General features: G+C 40.3%; 1 protein-coding gene across 1 annotated transcript in view; it reads right to left on the reverse strand.

The window, feature by feature from the left end:
* Positions 1-22,030, reverse strand: part of Daam1 (dishevelled associated activator of morphogenesis 1) — a 166,822-nt gene that overhangs the window by 14,374 nt on the left and 130,418 nt on the right. Inside the window, exons 16-20 of the mRNA XM_071607998.1 lie at positions 14,997-15,103; positions 8,151-8,235; positions 3,499-3,605; positions 1,762-1,850; positions 577-745 (exon numbers count right to left, since the gene is read on the reverse strand). Of these exons, the coding sequence (XP_071464099.1) occupies positions 577-745; positions 1,762-1,850; positions 3,499-3,605; positions 8,151-8,235; positions 14,997-15,103 (557 nt within the window). The remainder of the gene's footprint in view (positions 1-576; positions 746-1,761; positions 1,851-3,498; positions 3,606-8,150; positions 8,236-14,996; positions 15,104-22,030) is intronic.

The following is a 22,030-nucleotide window of genomic DNA, read 5'->3' on the forward strand; positions in this document are numbered from 1 at the left end:
GTTAGCACCAGTGTGTGAAAGGAAAACATAACCTAAAAACCCAGTGAACTTCACCTTCCCAGCATCGGCTATCAAGTTTTCCTTCTCTCTGGAATATAGCTCTCTATGGAGCAGTAGTGACTAGGGGGCCATGGGGAGACTTCCAGAAAGCTAGTGGTATTCTGCTTCTTATCTTAGTCATACAAGTGTACTCAATTTCTCAAAATTCATCAAGATGTACATTTATGCTTAGTGACCTCTCTTTAGTGTAATATACTATAATTAAAAAGTTTACAAAAAAAAAAAAAAAAGGTCAGGGCTAATTAAAAAGAAATCTGAAATAGATGGTATCCCTATACATTGAAAATGGATGAAGGATAACTGCACACCGCCCCCCCCACCACCACCGCTCCGAACTTGGGGGATGCCCATGGTTATGAGAGAGGAGAAGGGAGTTCATGTGAGAGAAGAGTATTGACAAAGAGAAGTTCAAGCTGGAGATTGGAGTGTCATGGAGGCCAAGGAGGATCAGAAAGAACAACTCAAGCCCAACCTAAGCACCCAGATGCTGTTAGTGTTGGAAGATTCTACACTTACTTGTCAATACTGGATTTTGTGTCAGCAATCTTGTTGAGGCTGGAAATCTTGAATCCATAGGCATTGCCTCTTTGGCCTTTATTCATGTAATTTCCAAATGCCAAAACCACCTCTAGCAACTGCTTGAGGGCGCCACTCCTGAATACTTCTTCTGAGCCAGAACGAATTGCTTCAAAACAAAACACGAAAACACAACTATTATCACCAGCACTTTCAGTGATACCTGTCCTAAATTGACATACCCTAACAAATATTGAAGATGTAAAACTGGGTCATTAGACTGCCAAGGAACACTTTCAAAACATCTAAACCTGAAGCAAAGGATAAGGGGACATCCACAGATGGCTATTGATTCGTCTCCTTTCTCAGTCCTTTTCTGGTCTGACTCACCAACCTTGAGCTTTTAGGAATACATGGAATAGCAACTCTTCAACATTCCTTTGCAAATACTTTCAAGCCTGGGGTGAGTCAGATCAGTAGGATTAGTGATCAATTTCACTGATAAAGAACTGATCAAATATGTTACATGTTCTAGTTTGCAGGTGTCAAAACAGGGATTGAAGCTCAAGCAGACTCTGATTCTAGTTCACATTCTGTAACTGTGTTTTCCGGTGGCCTCGCCCACATCTAAAATATTTAAAAACTTAACAACCTCAAATATACCCTTAGAAAAATGTGCTAAGGCTCTGTTGCAAGAAAGCTAATTGCAGGTTTAATGTTAGTAATGGTCAAATTCATTTCTTAGTTACACCCATGTGGTCAAAAGCCCAGCCATGCAGTTGAACTCAGGAGGTATGCCAGGCCAGGCCAGCATGCCAAGTGCTGACCTTAAGTAATTGTCCATAACTGTCCATTGGAAGTTCAAGTTTACATTTTTTTTTTAAAACCAGGGGCACTTTATCACTGAGCTACATCTCTAGTCCTCTTCATTTTTTATTTTGAGATAAGGTCTTGCTGAATTTCTGTGGTTAGCCTGGAACTTGTGATCCTCCTGCCCAGTCACTGGGATTTACAGGTATGCAACATGGTGCCCAGCTGTCCATCAGAATTTCAAAAGATTTCAAGAAAAAAAAAAAAAAAAAAGAAATCACCACAGGGGCTCTGATTACTATGTTCATTTGGATGGAACGTGTAAATGGGCACTTAAGACAAACATCGCTCCCAACCTAGGTGGCTCTGCTTTACCTTCTACTTTGGGTTTCACTTCTGCCACACGCTCTGCAAACTTCTTTTTGAAGTACAGCGATTGCAGTCTTTGCTGGTAATGATTGATTCTGTAAGACCAAGCATGCACTGATCAGCATTCACTAAATACAAGAGCCCATTTCTGCACTGGATATTTGGGCCATTGTCCCAGAGCCCTTAGCTCCAACCAAATAAGGCAACTACTGAAAAAAGGGAGAGCCAGCTGCTGTTGCTAAAGCCCCCTTCATTTCCTCAGAGTGCCGGCAGCTTGAACGTACAAGAGATGAAAGGAATTAAAGTGTAAGGGCTCTCCACCTACTGCAAATAAAGGGCAGCTTCCCAAGTTGACCTTTTCACAATATTTGGCTTTTGGCCAAACTCTAAAGACCTGTCTCCAGCATGCTGCCCCTCCATCAATCCTCTCCTCACTCTCATTCCCAAACCTTCCTTTTTCTTCACAGTTAGCTCCTATCTGTTCCCCTCAGGGATGGCAAGCTTTGCCTTCTCAGGCAGCAACTAGAGAGAATAAGGGTGCACACTGGCCTCTCATCACCACTGAGCTAAGCTGTCTTATTGCTGGGGGTTAGAGTAAGCCTTCTGAAGTCAGTGCCTAAACCATTTATGGAAGAAGTTTCAGTTCAACTATACCATATAATCTAACAGACCTGAGTGGGCAGCCCAGATGCTCCTTGTATTAGGTGACCTTGAGCAAGTACCAAAACTCCTCTGAGTCTCGTTTCCCTTGTTGGTAGGTGGAATAAAATACCTCTGTCCCTGGGATCTCCCCCAGGCAGGTCTGAGAAGAAGATTAAATGAGATGATACATGCAAAGATCTAGATGCTTAATAAGTGGTAGGTATTGCAGGTGGCTATTTACTTGTCTATACTGAAGATTGTTGGGTATACCTGTCAAAATTTCAAAGTCATTCTTTGTCTGACATTAGTACACAAAATGGCAAATTGTGATAGAAGAAGAACATCAAAAAATAAGTCTGGACATGGCAGGAATGCAGAGAGAGAGAGAGAGAGATGTGTTCCCCTTGGCTGCATTTGTAGGCCTTTAGCACTGAGGGGAAGAACTGCCCTGAGGTTCACTGAGAGTTTCAGGACCATTGCTCCTTCTCTAATGCAGAATCAATTTGCTAGGCCTGGAATGACAAATAGACTCAGCTTACATGCCAAACCCAATTATGAGGCAGAGACTGCCTCAGGGCTTTCTGGAGAACGGCTCAGAAAGCTTGCCAATGCTCCGCTCTGTGGGAAGAGTGCCACGATTGATTAGTGATGTCTGCATGTGTCACGATTTGACATTCAGACCCTGGCCATTCAGTTATGGCAGCACCAGGTTGACATTAACAGAGTCTGACCATTTTTCTTTTTCTATTTTATAACAATCTTGAGATGTCAAGGTACTAGGATGTATGAGTACTGTCCCCTAAACTCAAATTGGTGAGTACTGACTGGAACTAGGAAAGTTAAGGCTTGCTAAGAACAAAGTACATAAGCCAAAGGGACCCAGAAATAGAGATGGTTGTGAAAAAAACCAGCCCTGATCCTGGCTCATCCATGGAAAAGAACTCACATAAACAGAACAATCAAATTCCACATAGACTTAAAAGATTTTAGAATTTAAAAAAGCTTTAAGTTGAGCCAGGTTAATTGGCCCAAGCAATTTAATGCGAATTGCCATTACTAGGGTATGAGACATCTTTCATTTTTCGGCATCTTCAAACTCACCGGCTCATCTCAAACAGAAATCGATCAGCCTTGGCCATCCGATCCAATTCATGCTTATGTTCCTCCAACAGGTCAATATCACTTTTTTCAGGAACAAATTTCAAAAGCTAAAAAGTACATGCAAATATTAAATCTAAGGTTAATAGCTTAAATCTCTGCAGTAAGTTTTCACCATTCTAGCTAATTTGTCCCAATATGAAATTTTAACTTTTGTTTAACATATAAACTCTGCTCACAGGTCTATGTTACAGTAGAAATAATTAAATATTTACATTTTTACTTGAAAGTAGTTAAAAGATTGACATCTGGCACTTTCTTATTCTCTACTACCTCTCAAGTAAGAGTTGTGGAAGTTCTCTACCAGGACCCATTTTGCACAGGCCATTAGAAAGAGCTGAGAGATTCAGCCCTCTCATTGAAAGTGATATAACTGAGGACCAGAGAGATTAAGCAACTCACCCAGATTACAAAGCAAGTTTGTGTAACTGTCAGAAACAGAACCCAGGTTTCTTTGACTCCTACCTCCAGGCTTATTCTATTATATCATGATGGAATGAATGATCCTATTTGCATTTTTCCATTCAATTTGCTTATTTTTCTTCTTATCTAATTACACCTCCTTTATTGTTCCATGTAGAACTAATGAGAGGAACAAAGTGGGATCTGATGTTTTTGATTCCATGCTTTATTTTGGAGGGAGAAATGATCATGGAATGTGGAAAAATAGCAACAATAAAGTTGAAAAAGTACTTCTGTGTGTCTGATTTCCTTTCAGTTTGTATGTATATGTGTAGAACTATGCAAGCATACTATTTTCTAGATCAAATGCCCTTTGATTTTTTTTTTTTAATTACACTGATCTTCTGAACTCTGAGATCCTCTCTGTAACTTGGTGCTGGCATTGGGTGGTCCCTTTTGTAAGGTTTTCAAATGTTTGTTGGGATTTAGCTGGAAGACTTCAGAAAGAGCAGTGAGCCTGAGTGCTACCAGCAGAGGAAGAGAACTGGAACTATAGGGAAGGAGGCATGGGATTCAGGCTTTCTTTTGAGGGCATTAGGATATCCCTTAAACATCTTATGTAGGAGAATGAGTTTGTACTTTTAAAAGATCAGCATGTTTATGGAATGGAGAAGGAAGTAGGAGGGATCAAAATTGTTAGGGGGTCATGAGCAAATAGTTGGTGCAGTCATCCAGGTGAGAGATGGTGGTGGCCTGCATTGGGTGGGGATAGAAGATAGATTTTAGTGCTCTTTAGGAAATCTGAATAGCACCGGCCTGACTTGTAATGGATGAGTTGTAGTAAAATAAGGAGGAAGAGTCAAGGATGAAGCCTGGGCTTCTGGCTCAGGGAAAAATATACAAAGCATAACAAGAAGAAAAGCCGGGAAATGGCCCAGGGATGGGAAGGTGGGTTTTGTGGTTGCAATTACTTGCAGGAGAACCAAAGAAGGATTTCTAGGAGGTCATTGGACATATGGGTCTGAAACCCTAAAGAGATGTATTTGGAAGACAAAGTCATGGCATTGGTTGTAGCAGAAGGGCTACTAAGCTCACGGATGTGCGTGACATAAGTAGAGGAACTGTCCAGAGGAAGAAATTCAGGGCTGGAGAGAACCAACAATCAAGGGATGAGGACAAGAGGAGGAGCGTTCAAAGGAAGCAATGGAGAAGGTACAGCTGGAGAGGCCTGTGCAGTACCACAGGGCCAAGGGAACCATGTGTCATTGTGGAGCAAGTGGCCACTGGTGTCACATGCCACTAAGAAATGAAAGAAGGACTGCAAAATGTCCCCTGGCTTTGGCCACAGGGAAGTTCTGAGTGTCCTTGGTGAGAACAGCTTTAGAGAGGCGAGGCAGACAGACTGCACATTGGGTCGATGAAGAGTGACTAAGAGGTGAGTGTGGACAAGCTGTCAACTCTGGCTGGGTCACAGAGAGAGCGAACAGTTAGCTGGATGAGTGTGTGCAAACGTATGCACATGTGGGTGTATGTATATGTGTGTTAAAGGCTGAAAATTCGACACACTAAGAGTTGACAGGGCGAGGTTGAAGATCTAGGGGAGGGGCCGTCAATCCAGCTGGACCCCTGACTAGAAGGAAGGGACTTCGCCAGAGTCTTTTTCCTAAGGAAATGGAAGGGGGGAGGACAGAGGAAAGCTGGTGCCAAGGTGTTCACACAGGTCTGGTGGCCTCCAGTGTTCAAATGGTGACATTGGACAGGATATGCAATCTCTTATTCTTCTTCAGAGAACAGAGGGAAGGAAGGCAGTAGGGCAAGGAGAAAAGAGGAGGAAGGGGGAAGAGATTTGTTTTTCTAATGCTTAGTTTGGATTTTTACCTCCCAGGCAAGGAATCTCAGTTCTAGTCTCTGGGATCCTTTTACCAATTTGCACAGCCCAGTGCAATTGTGTTGAGCCCACTGGCCAGTCTCAGGATAACACAACCACAGTGTCTCTTTTGCTACTTAACAGGAGGACAATAAGAGACATGCTCAAGAATTGGTCCTCTCAAAGGAGAGTCAAGAAATGCACTGAGTGTAGATGGTTTTAAGAGGGGAATGGAGAGTTAGGCAAACACCTGGGAACAAGGAGAAAGATATTCATTCCAAGGAAGACAGCTCATCTGACATCTGAGCGCAGCAGGTCAGGAAGGAATGAGCATCCTAATGCAAATCACAAACCGGAGTAAAGAGATGCTGGTATTAACCTGTCTCTGCCAAGAGTGGTCTATGGAAGGAAAGGGAGCAGAGGTACAACAGTAAAATATGGAGGAAAGGGAAGAGTGTGGGAGTTGACCAGAGAGTGAGGCGCTCACAGAATTATCAGGAGAGACCAGGTCAAAAATATCCTTGGCCGGATTCTGCGTCAGTAGACAGATTTTCTTACTTGTGTTTATTTGAAGTACGTTCTATTTGCACTGCAAGCTCTTTTGGCAAGATTTTGGAATCCTTTCCCTCAAGGAGGAATTTTGCTGGATGCAATTTCACAGTAAACAGATCTTGTGGAATTTTAAACATATGACCTTGGCGATAGGGGCTTAAGACGGAAGGACTAAAGCAGCTTTACACATTGCTCTGTACTCTGGGTTAGCGACTGGAAGGCAGAGTGACCTGGGAGCTGCGGAGTGAGTGCTGAGGGCCACCAGGCTCTCCTCTTCTGGGGCAGAGACTGTTCTAATGGTTGTATGGTGAGGGAGGGATGAGAACATGGAGGAGTGAAAAATGCTCTAAAAAAAATGGGGGGAAAGCTTTAAAACTACTCATACCAGAGCCTCCTGGGAGACTTGAGACACAGTCATTAATTATTTTGATAATTAAATCAAACCTCTTGAGGGCAGCATGAAAGTTTTTCTCTGCCAAGTTGTGAGGGTTTTTCCCTAAGACAACTCCAGCTACAGAGGTTGTAGGGAATGCAGGTCCATTTTGGGGAGAGGGGGATGATGCTGTATATCACTCCTGCCTCCTGTGTGTCTGAGGCCTTTGGGGACATCAGTGAGGACCATGGAAAATGCACACACAGACAGAAGGACACTCTAGCCAGAGTGGCCTTGTCACCTAGGATCACTTCAGTAATGCAAAAGACCTTTTCTTCTGCCCTTAGAGCTGAGCATGCCTACAGACAAGACCCTTTGCACTGTCTGGAATCGTGGTCTCTTGGACCCACAGTTGACCTTACATGGTTCTGGCTCTAACAAACATGGACCCCCACCCTGGCCTGAATCAGTCAAAATATGATCCCCCACCCCTCAACATCTCACCAAGGAATGAGATAGAAAGCTCAAATAATCTTGGAGTATCTTCAGACTGTCACTACAAGACTCAGAAAAACTGAGGCTCAGACCAAGGGGCAGGCCTAAGAGACAGGTGAGAGAGCTGAGATAGTGTTGGTTCAACAATCTGGATGTTTGCAGACAACAAAACAGAGTTGCTGAATTACACATGCCATAGTTGGAGAAGCTAAGTGGAAATGCTATAGAAATACTGCACAAAGAGAGACCAGTTTTTCACATTAGGCTGACTGCTTGGCCACAGATAATAAAAATTACATATATCCACTATGGGTAAATCCCACTTGCTAGCCTGAGCATTTGAATTTACTGCCATTTTTTTTTTTTTCATGCCATACATGAACAGAGACAAGATTTTTCCCCAATAAATTGATAGTTTACCTACTGACACATGAATATTTAGATACAAATGACAGTGCTGGGGGGTTTTGTGCTTGATGGCATGATGAGCCATGACCAAAACATAGATTATATTAAGAATTTAACAGAAATCAGTATATGTAGTCTAATTTGTGCATAATGCTAATAAGATTCTCAATGTCTCATGAAACAGATTTTCTACTCAAGATAGTATATTTATATGAGATTAACTATGTCTCAGCAAAGACATAATAACTGCAGCATGAGGGACAGAATCTGGCATTGTGGGACCAGGCATTTGACCAACTTGTGACCTTTCTTCCCATCCATCATTTCGAGAAAAATGAGAAAATGAAGTCATAAAAGAGCCATATGCAACCTTGGTTCAACCTTCTTAATTCAGAGATGCAGAAATTATCTATTAGCAACAACTGAATTGTGTCACTATGCCCCTCCCTGTGGAAAAGTCAGCTATAACTTAGGTTTCAAAAAACCTCTGCCACTCACCTGTTCCAACATGTCCTTGGGCAGATCTTCTTGTTCATCCATTGTTAGAATTGCCCGTTTGATTTCATCATTGGATAATTTCAACCTGGAGATGGAAGATTTTTACGTTGTTAGCAATGCTGGCATGAGCAGCACTAACATTTAATACAACTCATTTTGCCACTCCAGCTGCTGAGTTTCGAGCACGGTTTTTCTCAAAGTCTCTCGGTGAAAGCTTCTTTCCTGACAATATAGGATTTTGAAACTAAAAATAGGGTTTTGAAACTGCTTTAACATTCTTTCGGGACTTGGTAATGCTCTGCTGACGCAGAGAACAAAGCTGCTATGTTCTATCTTTTAATTTCCTAAAGCAAGGGATCCGAAAATTGGAAATAGGGAAAATACGTGCAATCGTTTTCCTTTATATACAGCATCCATGAATTGCAGGTGAGATAACTAAATCCCTGAGTTTGCTATCAGGTTAAAAAATAGACTTTGAGAAGGTTGCAAACTATGCAAACTATAGCTCATGTATAAGCACTTCATAGTTGAGAAGTTTTTACATATGTTATTTCATTTGATTCTCAAAAATAATTTTGTGGTCTCTTTTTTTTTAATAGGTGGAGAAACTGAGGCTCACAATGGCCAAGTGATTTACCCAAAGTCAAACGCAGAAAGTGACAGTACCCATGAAGCCCAGCTCTCCTGTGACTGCTTATCTCCAACGTTTTTTTCTCTCTAAAAACAAATGCTTGTCTAGTTAACATCTCATAGGTAAGGATATGTGCTTTTGCACAAATCCATTTTCTGTTTTTCTGTCTACCATAAACTTAAATTCTAATTTAATTAGGAATTTGTGACTTAAGTCAGGATAACAAAGTGTGGACTATAGAATATGAGTCATGAATTTAAAAAACACTTGTACAAAATGTGTTTTTATAGTGGTCTTAATGGGGGCAAATAATCACAATCACAATATTAGCTGTGACAGCAGTCATTCCTTTGCTTTACTTATAAACCCACATTTACTTCTAACATGCTATTTCCTTACCACCTAATAATGTGGTACACTATTAACATCACCTCGTCTGTCCTTTAGTCTATGCTTTTCCAGGAGGATCACATTCAAGACTGGAGATAAAGACACAAACACAGATATAGAGCAAGATGTACACGTGCCACATGTAACTTTAGAAGGTAAGGAGGGACTTTGGTGTCAGACAGGCTGGGCCCCAGTCCTGGTTCTGACAATTTCTGGTTGGGAGTTCTTGAAAAATATTTTTATTGAGCCTCAGTTTTCTCATATGTAAAACACGGATAATAACAACTACATTAAAAAAAAAAGCATGCACTCATGCATAAGGGTTAAGTGAAATCCACATGAAGTACTTAGCATAGTTCCTGGTCATAGAAATATGGACTCAATAAACTGCACATGTGCCTTACAAGGCACACTTTCTTATGCCAGAAGAGAAGTATCAGTACTTTTGTGACCTTAATATTCACATGCTCATTAAGCAGTGCTTAGTGTGGTTATTATGAAGACTTCCCAAAGCACATTCACACCCATTATTTCACCCGTGTTCCCTATAAGAGATAGCATTAGGCCTGGGAGTACTAACAAGGAACTGAAAGATGTATCTTAATCTTAAAGGTGATTGTAATCTTTGGGAGAACTGAATGGTAAGCAGAAATAGGCAAGACCCAAAGGTGTGCAAAACACGCACTCCCACATAAAGGCGAGGGCTGGCTGGGTGGGGAGGACTCCAAGATGGTAGAAGAAGCCATGACCCCTAGATGGAATTGGAAGGACATATCACTGTGGACACCCCTGGCTTATCCTTTCCTTTAGATCTTGACATGATTTTGTTCAAACTGTCCACCCAAATATTTAAACTGCATGTTGCTTCATGTGCCAGTGAACAGGAAAGAGAAGGGACACATTTGGACATCCTATTGTACTAACGCCTTTCTCTTTTAGTTCATGTTCTCAAATTCAATTTTAGCATCTAGGCAAAATGGCAGACTCTCCATTGACAAATAAATAAGAACCTCGTCTGACCTGTAGTGCCATCGTGACCTCCATGCTGTGGAGGGCAACCCTGTCCCTGGCATATTCTCCAGTTGGTTTCAATCGTTCTTGGGACAATCACTGCTTCATGAACATGTTCACTAGAACATCTTGACAGAAAATTCCCACAATTAAATGGAACCACTTAGCTAAGCTGGCTGAGTAAAGCATACTGAGAAGGGAAAAAACTGCTTGGATATCAAGGACTCAAGTGCCCAAGTCCGGAACAGCCCTGAATTCCAGGATGTACACTACAGGCTTAAGTCCATTTCAATGCAAACACCATGGTGTGGTCTTGGAAGGCCAAGGGAAGACTGACGCAACCACTAATGAAAACCAACCAGCCAGGGGAAAACATCTATAATCATCATAAGAAGAGCTCTGCATATAAGAAAAAAAATTAATTAGTTCTGTGTCCTTTTCACACCAAATGGAAGAAACCATTTTATGGTGTAGTTCTGCTCAGTCCTTCTGTTTTGCATTTAAAAGAAAAGGAGTTGAAAATCAGAGCGAGAACAATACTTGAAGTATCAGATTTGCATTTCATTAGCTCCCCATATGGAGTGCAGAACTTTTTGCTTTTGAAATTGTATATATTTATGCTCCTCAACCCCCAGAGGCTGTCTGGACTAAACACTAGCTCTAATTCATAACAATTCTGGTTTCTCTTAATGTGGTCCACAAAGGGACTGGAGACTTTAATGGATAGTACTTAAGAAAATCTACCTGTCAACATAACACCATACACGTGGCCTGTTGGATCAGAAAAAGAAACCCGACCTTGGGGGAGGGGAGAAGGGTTCCCCGCAGGCTGGGATGGTTCTATAGGCTGCAGAGTTCTTAGTATCATCTGTCATCCACAGAATGAGTGTCTAATCTCTGTAATTTAAGGACCCTAACAATTCTAGGCTTTTAATTGCTTTTAAAGCTTGGCAGTGTTCTGGCATGCTGGAGGGTGGCACCTTTAGAGACACCCATTTCAACTTTCTTTACAAGGCAGGAAACAAACCAGGCATCTTTAAACAGTATTTAACTCTACCTTGCTCTACTCAAGCATTTCAAAAATTTGCGGAGAGAGCTGGAACATCAGGCATAATTAAAACAAGTTAAGGATGGATGGCTAGATCAGCCCTGCTCTGTTTCAGTGGATTGGAGCCAAATCCCCCTATTTAAAGTAGCTTTTTGTGGTTTACGACACCCTGACTGCCATGTCAAGTGAGTATCTGGAAAAAAAAGAATGGCAGAACACTTCATAAAATTGTGTTTTAGGTGGGTTCATTTTGTAATATAAACCTGCTTCCAAGTTTCTTTTTCTCTCTTCATTTTTTGAAAGAAGAGGTCTGTTTTGGAGAATAAAACTTGTGTTTCAGATGGCTACTGTCGCCCATATACATACAATAGAAAAGCTGCTTGAGGAACTATTGTAATAATATGTGCTCATTAAATTGGTTTTTGATAGACAACCGAACAGATCAAGTTCTTAATGGCTTCTCATTCTGAGGTATACCCTGCCCTCTCCATTCTTCTCCTGAGTTTGTGAAAGGCATGTTCCTGGGTCCCTGGAGCTCCCCATTCAAATTCACACCTCTCTGAGAACTTGACGACTAAAGTTGTAAACAATAAACACCTTCCTTACCAGGCATGAGGAGACCTGCCTGCTTGGCTCCAGAAGGCCACTGCAGGTTCCTAACAAGGGGTCCCCTAGATTTTGTAGCATGTGAGGAGAGCTCTAAAATATAACCAAACACTGTGGGCACATGGGCCCATGAAAATACAACCCATGGAATATGCCACTGGCTCTCACTGTGGTGGACTTTGGTGCTAATGATTGCTGGGAAATAAATCCTTCATCAGCCAGATAACAAATAACGAAGTTTGCTAGACTTTGGGATTGAAATACATAGGAAACAGGAAAGATGGAAAGGTAGGAAATCTTGACATCATCTTTGAAATAATCCTAGTCTTTGTCCCTAAGCACAAAATCAGACTCCCAGTCCTATCAAGGGTCCCTCATCAGGTCTCACATGGACAACAGAAAGACTCCTATCTCATGGCTCCCCTGCACTCAGCTCTTGACCCCTTCCAACTCATCCTGCAAAGCCCTGAGACCAAATTTAAAATGTTAATAAAACACATACTGAACTCCTGAACAAACTGCAGTCTCTTGATCCCACGATGTATAAACAGGCCATTAACTGAGTGGCTACCACATATAGGCACCTGCCAGGGACTTCACACACATTAGGGCTAATTCTCACATATCCACTACAAAACTACTACTTTCCTGATCTTGTTGAGGAGAAGGTTATTATGACTTGATCTTGGGCTGACTCATGTCCTTATAAAAGCATAAGATGTGAATCCCAGCCTTTCTTACTGAGTATCATGCAATTCAGTCTATGATCCTCTGCTGCCATGCAGGCCTCTCTTGATTGGCTGCTCCAAGCCTCCATGTAACTCTGCCCTTTGGGACCCACTTCTTCCGGTTACTATTGCTGGAGCCCCTCTCATACCTGGTTGAGCTCCTGTGACCCCTGACTTGTTCCTTGTTCACAAGTCTTCTCGCATGTGTCATTTTTCTTCTCCCGTCAGCCTTGAGCTTTCAAAGGCAGCAACGCTACCTTACGTTTTGGTAAATCCTCTGGCACCTAGCACAGTGTCAGGCAAATACAGGCTCCAAAGTGGGGACTGTCCAGAAAAAAGGTATCAGATCCACTTTCATTTATTTCTTCCCTACTTTAAGGCTTTTCCTAGCTTTCTTTTGTGTATAGGAATAAATTGTCAATGAAAAGGGGAGAATAAAAAAATTCGAACTGGTTGAAAAACTAAATATAATACACATTAAATCAGCTTGATTATTTTCATTTTTAGCACAGCACATTTAACGTGTCAGCCTGCGCTTTGCTGATGGGAGAGTAAAACATCTCATCACGGAGAGAAAAGGAAGTGGTACTGAATCCTGTGGGAGAGGAGGTTTTAAACCTAATCAATAAGGCACAACTAACAATAAGGTCAACTGGGACCCAGAATTACTTTGTTAGCCACAAAATGCCTTTTAATTGTGCTCATTGTAACAAAACATACTCATCAAAGTAGATTTTAATAGATAATCTAATAGATACAACACAAGGTCTTTAAATCATCTCCCAGAGAGTTCAGACACATACAAGTTCTAAGTCACTTTCAGCTCTGACACTTTTAGGGTAACAAGGGAATCATACACCAGGAATAAGAAATAATTCCTTCAATAATGGAAAGGGAAACTTGCCAAAAAGAGTTGTAACCTTATCTATAACTAGTGTAATTATCCTGGCTGGCACTTAGCATTGAGGATAATCTGTCTATAAGAAACTAGGTCACAGTTTTCACTCTATAAGCAGTTTGACGCTAAAGAAGTTCAGGGTGATAGCTCTCTTTATCAAGCTGCTTTAAAGTATTCATCTGGATTGCAAAAGCAAAAAAATATATAGGGAAAGTGTCTCACATTAAACACCACACACACACACACACACACACACACACACACACACACACATCTTTCCCCAAATCTTTATTTAGTTTTGTACTTAAGAATGTTATTTGCAAGAAGATAATAAAACAAACAGTTCACGCTATAGAAGAAAACTAAGCACACCTTGAAAGTAAGTATCTTCTTAAGGCAGATAGATACTTTATCTAACCTAAGCATGGTTCATGAAGCAAAAATTAGAATAAATACAGCGCCTGCCCATTCACATAGCTTCCAGCTAGAGCAGAAATGAAATACTAACCGGGTGGTTCATGTTACCTTACAAGTTGCATTAAAATTCAGGGATCTCACTAAGGTTCAATTTCTCTTTCACTGAAAGAAACATTTGCTCCCTAAAGTAACATGTATCTGGCCAACAATCAAGCTTCCATGCTGAAAACCTAGCAGCAGCGTTTTGTGTTAAAAGAAACTCAGTCTAAGGGGATCTAATAAGGACCACTACTTTCCCTCCCTCTTTCCTGATAGTCACCTTATACCAGCCTCATGCACATACGACATTCCTTCCAAAATGTAACTTATCTTTAAAGCCCCACATTCAGCATTCTTTACATCTCCATGCCTCTCATAAGCATTGGGTATCTTTGCCTACTATGAAGTCTCCTTCAGAGAAAAGAAGAAACTAGACACAGAAAAGTTACTTGAAATGCTCAGAATGACCTGACAACTTTGCCTCAAGCTACAATCAGATTCCAGGCTCCCCAATTTCCTTTCTTCTTTTCAAGTTCTACAGCTGTGATGGTTCACTAATTATAAGAAAGATTTCTGAACAGGGCTGAATGGGACAAATTAATATTTCACTGAAGTTTGAGATTTACACAGATTTTTAGGCACAAAAAAACTCAAAAAGAACATGAAATCATATGAGCTTAAAATATAAAAAGGTGAAATACAGGAAGCAAAATAAAATAAAGAGCCATCAACGTGGGTCCTGATTCTGTGACAGTGTTACTCAAAGACAGCCAAGAAGTATAAAACCAGTCAAGTCTACTTTAAAGGCCTGGGAAGAAAATATTGACTTAGGATACATTTTAATTTAAGTTTGGAAGTCTGTGGAAATGAAACCCTAAGAGAATTGGCATCCAGCTCTGACATATTTCACTAGGGAAAATGACCCCAAGAGTCTTCCTTCTAAACAGAAGGGAACCCAAAGATCTGTACTCAGCAGGTACAATTAAAGAGATTCAAATGAAATGATAAATGCGTGGCTTTGAGCCACAAAATAGAAAAGTTGGTCCTACTAGAAATGTTTACTCAACCTCAACAATACCTTGACAGCAGGATGTTGCAATTCTGAGCCCTCCGACCATCAATCACTGAAAGCTCTTTGACTTTCATTTTGGAACTCAGTGTGTCATCGGTGGCATCTGTTTCTTTCTATAAAGAGCACAAAAGAAATCCATCAAAGTCAGTGACTTTCAGACACCAGACTTCACATTTTGTGTACACACGCGTGTGCACGAGTGCGCACGCACACACACACACACACTATACACTATACACATACACAGATGGATGAGACTGAGATGGTGAGGTGGGGAGTGTAGGGAGGTGGTGGCATTGAAACAAAGGCTACAATCTAGTTAGTTGGTAAAGAGAAATAAGAGAAGCTGACCACCCACATTTGAAAAAGCATTATCTGGAAGAACAGAGCTTCCAAGTTGAAGATGCTAAGCGTGCATAAATTATCAATGAGTGATGCCCTCCTTTTGTCCCCCAAATCCCCACAGACAGCAGACAGAAGAACTGTCATTATGAATCAAGCTCAGCTGAGGCTTGCCATTGCTGGTCCCGCCAATTGCAGGGTCCATTCACCCCAGAACCATTTGCATCCTGAGCACTTCAAAAAGCTGAACAATAAACCCTCCCAAACTTCTTCATGTGCAACAGGAAGCTCCCAAGGCCAGATGGCACCTTTCATTACACTGGAAGCTTGATGGACAGTGGGGAGTGGGCAGCTCAAGACATGAGCTCAGTTACCTGAATTAACAATGAAACACCACTTCAGATTCTGGGCTGTACTAAGCAGTGAGGGCCAGTCGCAATTATGGTGGAATAGGCAAAAATCAATTATATATAAAATGCAATTTGATTAAACTGCACATCAGAGGTTTGGATAATAACAAAAGGTTCAAGGTGAAGAAAACACGGACCAGTTTGATAAATAGCAAATTTGATATTATTAGTAGTCAAGATCAATTAAAAATGGATTATGGTGTTTTAAAAATGTAAGGAAACCAAAGAGCTCTGGAACTGTATAACAGTTTAGGAAATAAAGGCAATATAGAATCTATAATATGAATCAACTTGAGACCCAAAGCCAGTGTCTCTTGTGCCGAGGCTTCAGGCATACCTCCAGATATAAAGTAAGAGTTGAAACCCAATGTGGAATTACCTAGACATTGCATTATACTCTCTAAACAACAAAACAGGATCACTGAGAAGTTTTGAGCTTATAGTGAGCCAAGAAGTTACATTAAGCAAGGTTTAGGTAGTAGCTCACTTACCTGCTTGGAGTTACTGTTCACAAAGAAATCCTACAGCCATGGCAGAGGCATGGAAAAGGCAAATCAGATACATGCAATTCAGAAATCACAGCAACAAACGGGGGAAAGTCAAAGCAGTCAAGGAAATTGGTGGTGCAGGGTAAAAGATGATCAGTGCTCCTGCGATCGCCAATGAGAGATGATGACTGTGAGAATCTGGCTGAAGATATAGTGAGGAGCACAGCACAAAGCACTGGGGTAGAGGAAGATGACTACATGTGTTGCACGCAATTGCCAATGTTGGTAAATGAAATTTAAAATGGAAAAGGACTTAGAATACGCCAAAGGGACCCAAGCTGCGTAAGGAACAAATTCTCTTAGACTGGGCTCCATTCACTTAACACATAAATTTTTACTTGAGTCACCTTTCCATTGTTCAGTACCACCAGAAAAATATTATTTTGGGGTTGTATGTGGGAATAATCTACTATCTTCTTATATCATAAGTGAGGATTAAGAAGAGACAAGTTGAACAACCTAAGTCGGTGATATTAACCCTCAGTATCCCTAAGAGGGTCTGAACAATGCCTGAAGGTGTAAGGGGTCTGCATGAGGAAAAGGAACATGCAATCCAGAGGCAAGCAGTGGTACACAGGGTGTGCAGCCATTGGTGGCCCATCCCGACTGCCCCAGGGCTGTTCAAGTACCCTGGGGCAATAGCCTCATCTTGAAATAGTATTTAGAAAAGACTTGGAGTGAAGGGAAAGAAGAAGAGGTAATTGACGTGTTATGAGAAAGTGACAGTTTTTTCATTGCATACTTTTGCAAGGCTGGAATGAATAAAGCTTTGGTGTGCAAACACACCCCAGTTTTTGGGTGAACAGCTTGCACAACCAGCATTTGCTCAGCAGATTCCTTAAGGTCTCATTGGTCTTGGCAGCACTGCCAAGGCCAATTTTACACAGATGAGCCGTTCACATAATTCTTCTAGTGGGAAACAGAGTGTGTCTTCTTCCCCTTGCTTTACCCATACAAGGAGGACTGTTTTGCTAGAAAGGCATTTACAAAATAAGTTGATAACCACAAGAAATATTTTTTCTCCTCTGATAGCCCAGATTTCTTTTGTCCCTATTATAACTGCCAAGATTTCTACTCAGAAGCTCCTTAGGACTCTTCTGTGAAAGTAGTTTCCTTTCAAGGGCAGAAAAGACTATGGTGAAATGAACCCCATGAGGTCATCTTAACCCTTCTTTTTTTTTTTTTTTTTTTCCCACCCTCTTTCTTAAAGAGAAAGTTGCTACTTGAACTTAGATCTTGCTCCATCTGGCATTCAAAGATGAAACTTACGAAGTTCTCTGGCCAAGTATCCTATATCTTCTGATCCCATTTATCAGGAAATTGGGACTTCTGACCTCTAGCGTACTAGTCTACAGAATCAGGCAGCTGTCATTTATTGGTTGTGTGACTTGGGGCTCAGTTTATCTGTAAAAATGGGGTCAACAGCTAGATTATTAAATGTGAGGATGCAGGTCAAGCATCACTCACAGTACCTCACAGTCATTTATGAGCTCAATACTAGAAAGGTATCATGTGACATTATTTTATTGTTCAAACTGACAATCAAGTTCATGTTTTGCCTCTTTGTTTTTTCAGCTAAGCTGCAGAAAGGCTGTCAAGATTTTCCTTTGTTACCACCAGCAGCAATAAGTATGACTGTTAATAGCTATGTCACACATCTTATCTTTCCAGAGGTGAGGATAAAGAATGCCATGGGAGGATTTGGTTAATTGCTAGCCTAAAGAGTACACTTCTTTAAAAAAAAAAAAAAAATATATATATATATATATAATCAATGGACCTTTATTTAATCAATTAATTTATTTATTTATATGTGGTGCTGAGAATTAAACTCAGTCCCTCACACATGCCAGGCAACTGCTGTACCAGGGAGCCATAATCCCAGCCCAAGATTACACTTCCTTAAAGGTCTGTTAATTAATATATTATGAATAAAAATCACAAACCTTATGAGTTTCATTACAAGGGGCATGTTAGAAATAAAGATGCTTCCAGGCCTATTTGAAGAAGTAAGTTAATATTCTTTTTGGAACCTTAAATTATTCACTCAAAAATCAGAAGGGAATATAAAAAGATACTTCTAATTGGCTTTGGTCAAATATGATAGGATCGCCTATATTTGGCTCTAACAGGATGTCTGATTTTTCTGGATGATATGGTGAAGTGCTTAGGGCTTGGAATATAAATAGAAAGTTGGCACTTGCATTTTCAGGAACCACTGATGATAGAGTGCTCTAAATAGGAATCCACAAAGAAGAAATGACCTAATACTTCATAGATAGTGACGATCCTTATAGGAACAATTCTCAAACTTTGAAATATCTTGGTAAAATCTGATTAAAGGTGGGAATTTCTCTACAGAAAAAAAAAATGCATCTACTAATACTTACATAAAAATCTGCATCTGATTAACCCTTACCATGAAGCCCAGTTATAGAACCTTTAACCTTACATCCAGACTGGAAAAAAAAAAAAAACACTATTCACAATTTTCTTTTTTGCCTTCATATGCCAAGGGTAAGGGTCAAGGTTGCTGAAATAAATATGTTAAATCATATCATTTTTAATGTGCAAATTAGAGGTACAGAATAATGAAAACTATAAAAGGAATAAAACTTTGAACATTTATAAAACAGTCAGAAGAAGATATTACTCATGTTTCACATGGGACTCAAAAATGACTTATATATTACAAATTAGAAGTAAAGGTCAGATTTAGTAAATAAGAGATAACTACTGTCTAGTAAAGACTGGACACTAGTTATCTCTTGTTCCCTAAATCAGAGCACAGAGGATTTGAAATGTTATATCACGTACTGATAACAGGATCTTAAATGAAGGGCTATCCTTGGGCAAAGAGTGGGAGGAAGAGAGCCGGAGTGTTAATATGTTGCTATAGAGCCATGACTCTCTTCCATTCATTCTCCTTCTGTTCAACTGTATAGATAAGGAGAAATGAGTTTACAGCATGTCAGGAGGAAATTTTCCCATAAAACAGACATGAATACTGCTTAATTGTATCTGAAATAATACTACTAAGCAACATGCTACACTATGTACTAAGTCTCTTGTGGCTGACTTGGAAATCAGTATTGATGTAGTTTCAGTGAGGAAAAAGAAGTCCTGAGATTCAAGAAATTGACTTTCAAATGACGTTTTGGAATGTGAGCAGGGAAATAACGGCATGCTTTTAAATTCCATTTCATGTGCACGTAAGCTTACACAATCAGCTCTGCACACCTTTGATAAATGCACTGGAAAAAAAATCTGAATAGGAGTGGTCTTGTTCTTAAAACTAGAGTTAAAGAAAATCCTCTACAAAGTCTGGTATTCATAATGAATAAAACCATGAATTAAGAACAAAGTGAAACTGAGAACTATGCCACTGATTATGCTACCTGTTGGGGCACTGAATACATACTAAACCAAATTTTCAGTATCTGCAATATAGGAATAATATCCTCCTCCTGGAGTTAAGGGTAAGTATTAAATAAGAAAATAAGCAAAGAACTCTTAGAGAGTTAAATTTTAGGGTTGATAACATTGAGAACTATGTTTATAATACTCAGCATCAGAAATGTAATGGATACTTAATGCTGATTATCATCTTTTAGTTCACATTATGGTTATTAACAGATTTTCTCGCCTCTGCTTTTATACTGTATGTTGTACTGTGGAACTCTGCAAAAGTTGAACACATTTTAATCTTTCAAAGTAGATAATATAAATGCTTGATTTTAATTATATTTCTCAAATCAACCAGATGTTTTATATACATGTGTTTTATATGCGATGTTTTATACATATATATGTTTACACATACAAGCAAATGTATGTGTAAATGTGTATCTATATTTATATAGGTATACATGTGTAATATAGACACGTATGTATATACTTCCTAAGCGTCATTCCTCATTCAACTAAATAAACTAACCTGATATTGCTGAGATTTCTCAAATTCATACTCTGTGTAGGGTCCTATTGCATGCATGCAGGTAATGATATTCATGTCTCCCCTTGCCTCTCTGAAATATTTATCTAGCCAAACAACTGGATGTGGTCCAGAGAGTTTGACGAGGGTTTCATAACTAGGCAGGGAGGAAAGAGGAGACACCATGGAAAAAAATAGGTTTCCAGTGTTCATTTGGGGATAGAAAAGAGAGCAGTTCAAATGTGGTGATAATTATATAATGTACTGCCAAGACTGAAATGAAAATGCATAGTTCTTTGATGTTGCCATCGTGAGATCAGGGGACATTCAATGATAGGAACTTTGTTTCCTTTACTCTGTACTACATATTCCAACTAGAATGTCTGTATCTTTTGATTTTTCTGGCTCTCAACATTTAGTAAATCCAATAAAACGGCTTAAATTACCCTCATTTGGAAAATATACTTATGGTTTAAAAATTCTCATCTCTCGTTCTTGTGTCAAAAGGTGTTGAAATTTTTCTTCAGGAAGTGCTGCTGAAAAATCTGGTCACAACTAATTCTACTTACCAATCTACTTAGTGTTAAGTACAACTAACATGTTCTAGTCTATCCTGATTGGAACAGCTACTGATTACTTAAAACAGTGTTGGTTGCTAGGAGACAATTACCCAATTGCTGGGCTTTCTGCAATCCCGTCTCCCAGAGCTCTTGAGAATTGTCCACATATTTGTCCCAGAGCATTTTGGCAGCATCTTCCTGCACCTTCTGCTGAAAGCCAGTTAATTATGAGTCTTATAACCTTGGGTCTTTCAACCACCTGCCTTCATAATAAATGCAACCCACATGCCCAGACTTGAACAGCATCATTTGGGATACTGCTGCTTTCCCTTCCTTTAAAATACTTCTCTAAGTTCTCAAATCTTCATTTTAGGCAACCAGCGTGGACCAGCATTAGCAAGTGAAACTCATGTGGAAAAGCAGTGGGATATGTAATCAGGTCAAAGGATCATTTGAATTACTAGGAAATTTGCTAAAATGTCCTATGACTTCATGACAAGGCCCAGGGGATACCCTTCCTGGGACAGGAGACTGGGGCAGTGGGAGGGAGAAAGCATGTGGCAGCCAATCAGCCAATCCGTCTGATGGGCTCAGAGCACCTGCAGGATGACTCCACACATACTCTTTGTTTGTTCTTTCAAAGCTAAGCTCTCTTGCTTTTTACTGGACAATGCCATACCTTTGTTTTCTTCATTTTCCTTTATTTGGTGTATAATATATTGTACAAGTTGCCTTCTTATTTATGGAGGGGCCCAGCTGAGGGTCCTTGTTTTTTTAGGGTTTATGTCATTATGGCAGGTTTTATTTCAAACTTTATTAAACTAGCACAACAGTTGCTAGAGAAGCTTGTCCTCTCTTTGAGCAAAATATTCTGGCTAAATATACTCCCCGCCCCCCGTGAAACTCCCCATTTCAGATGCATTGAAGACCACTTGAAATAATAATGAAAAAAAATCTTTAGCTTTTGCTTCTCCCCTAGTTTCAGTCCATCTTTTCCCTTGGTGCTTAGTATTTTTCTGAGACATTCTTTCTTGGGAACCAAGCCAAGTAAGCCAACTAGGAAGTCTATGGCTTGCTTGAGGGTACTCCACCCTGGGCATGATTCATGCAGGAGTGCAGGGCCTTCTCGAGCAGCCCAAGGAAAGCCCCAGTTGGGGTGCGTATTGTGGGCTCCCTTGACCATTCCTCTCCTTCGGCCAGCCTCTTTCTCCTCACACTCCTGGCTTAGTTTTCCCTTCTCAGGGAT

Source organism: Marmota flaviventris, chromosome 2, assembly GCF_047511675.1.
Source record: "Marmota flaviventris isolate mMarFla1 chromosome 2, mMarFla1.hap1, whole genome shotgun sequence".
In the NCBI taxonomy this organism is placed as follows: Eukaryota; Metazoa; Chordata; class Mammalia; order Rodentia; family Sciuridae; genus Marmota; species Marmota flaviventris.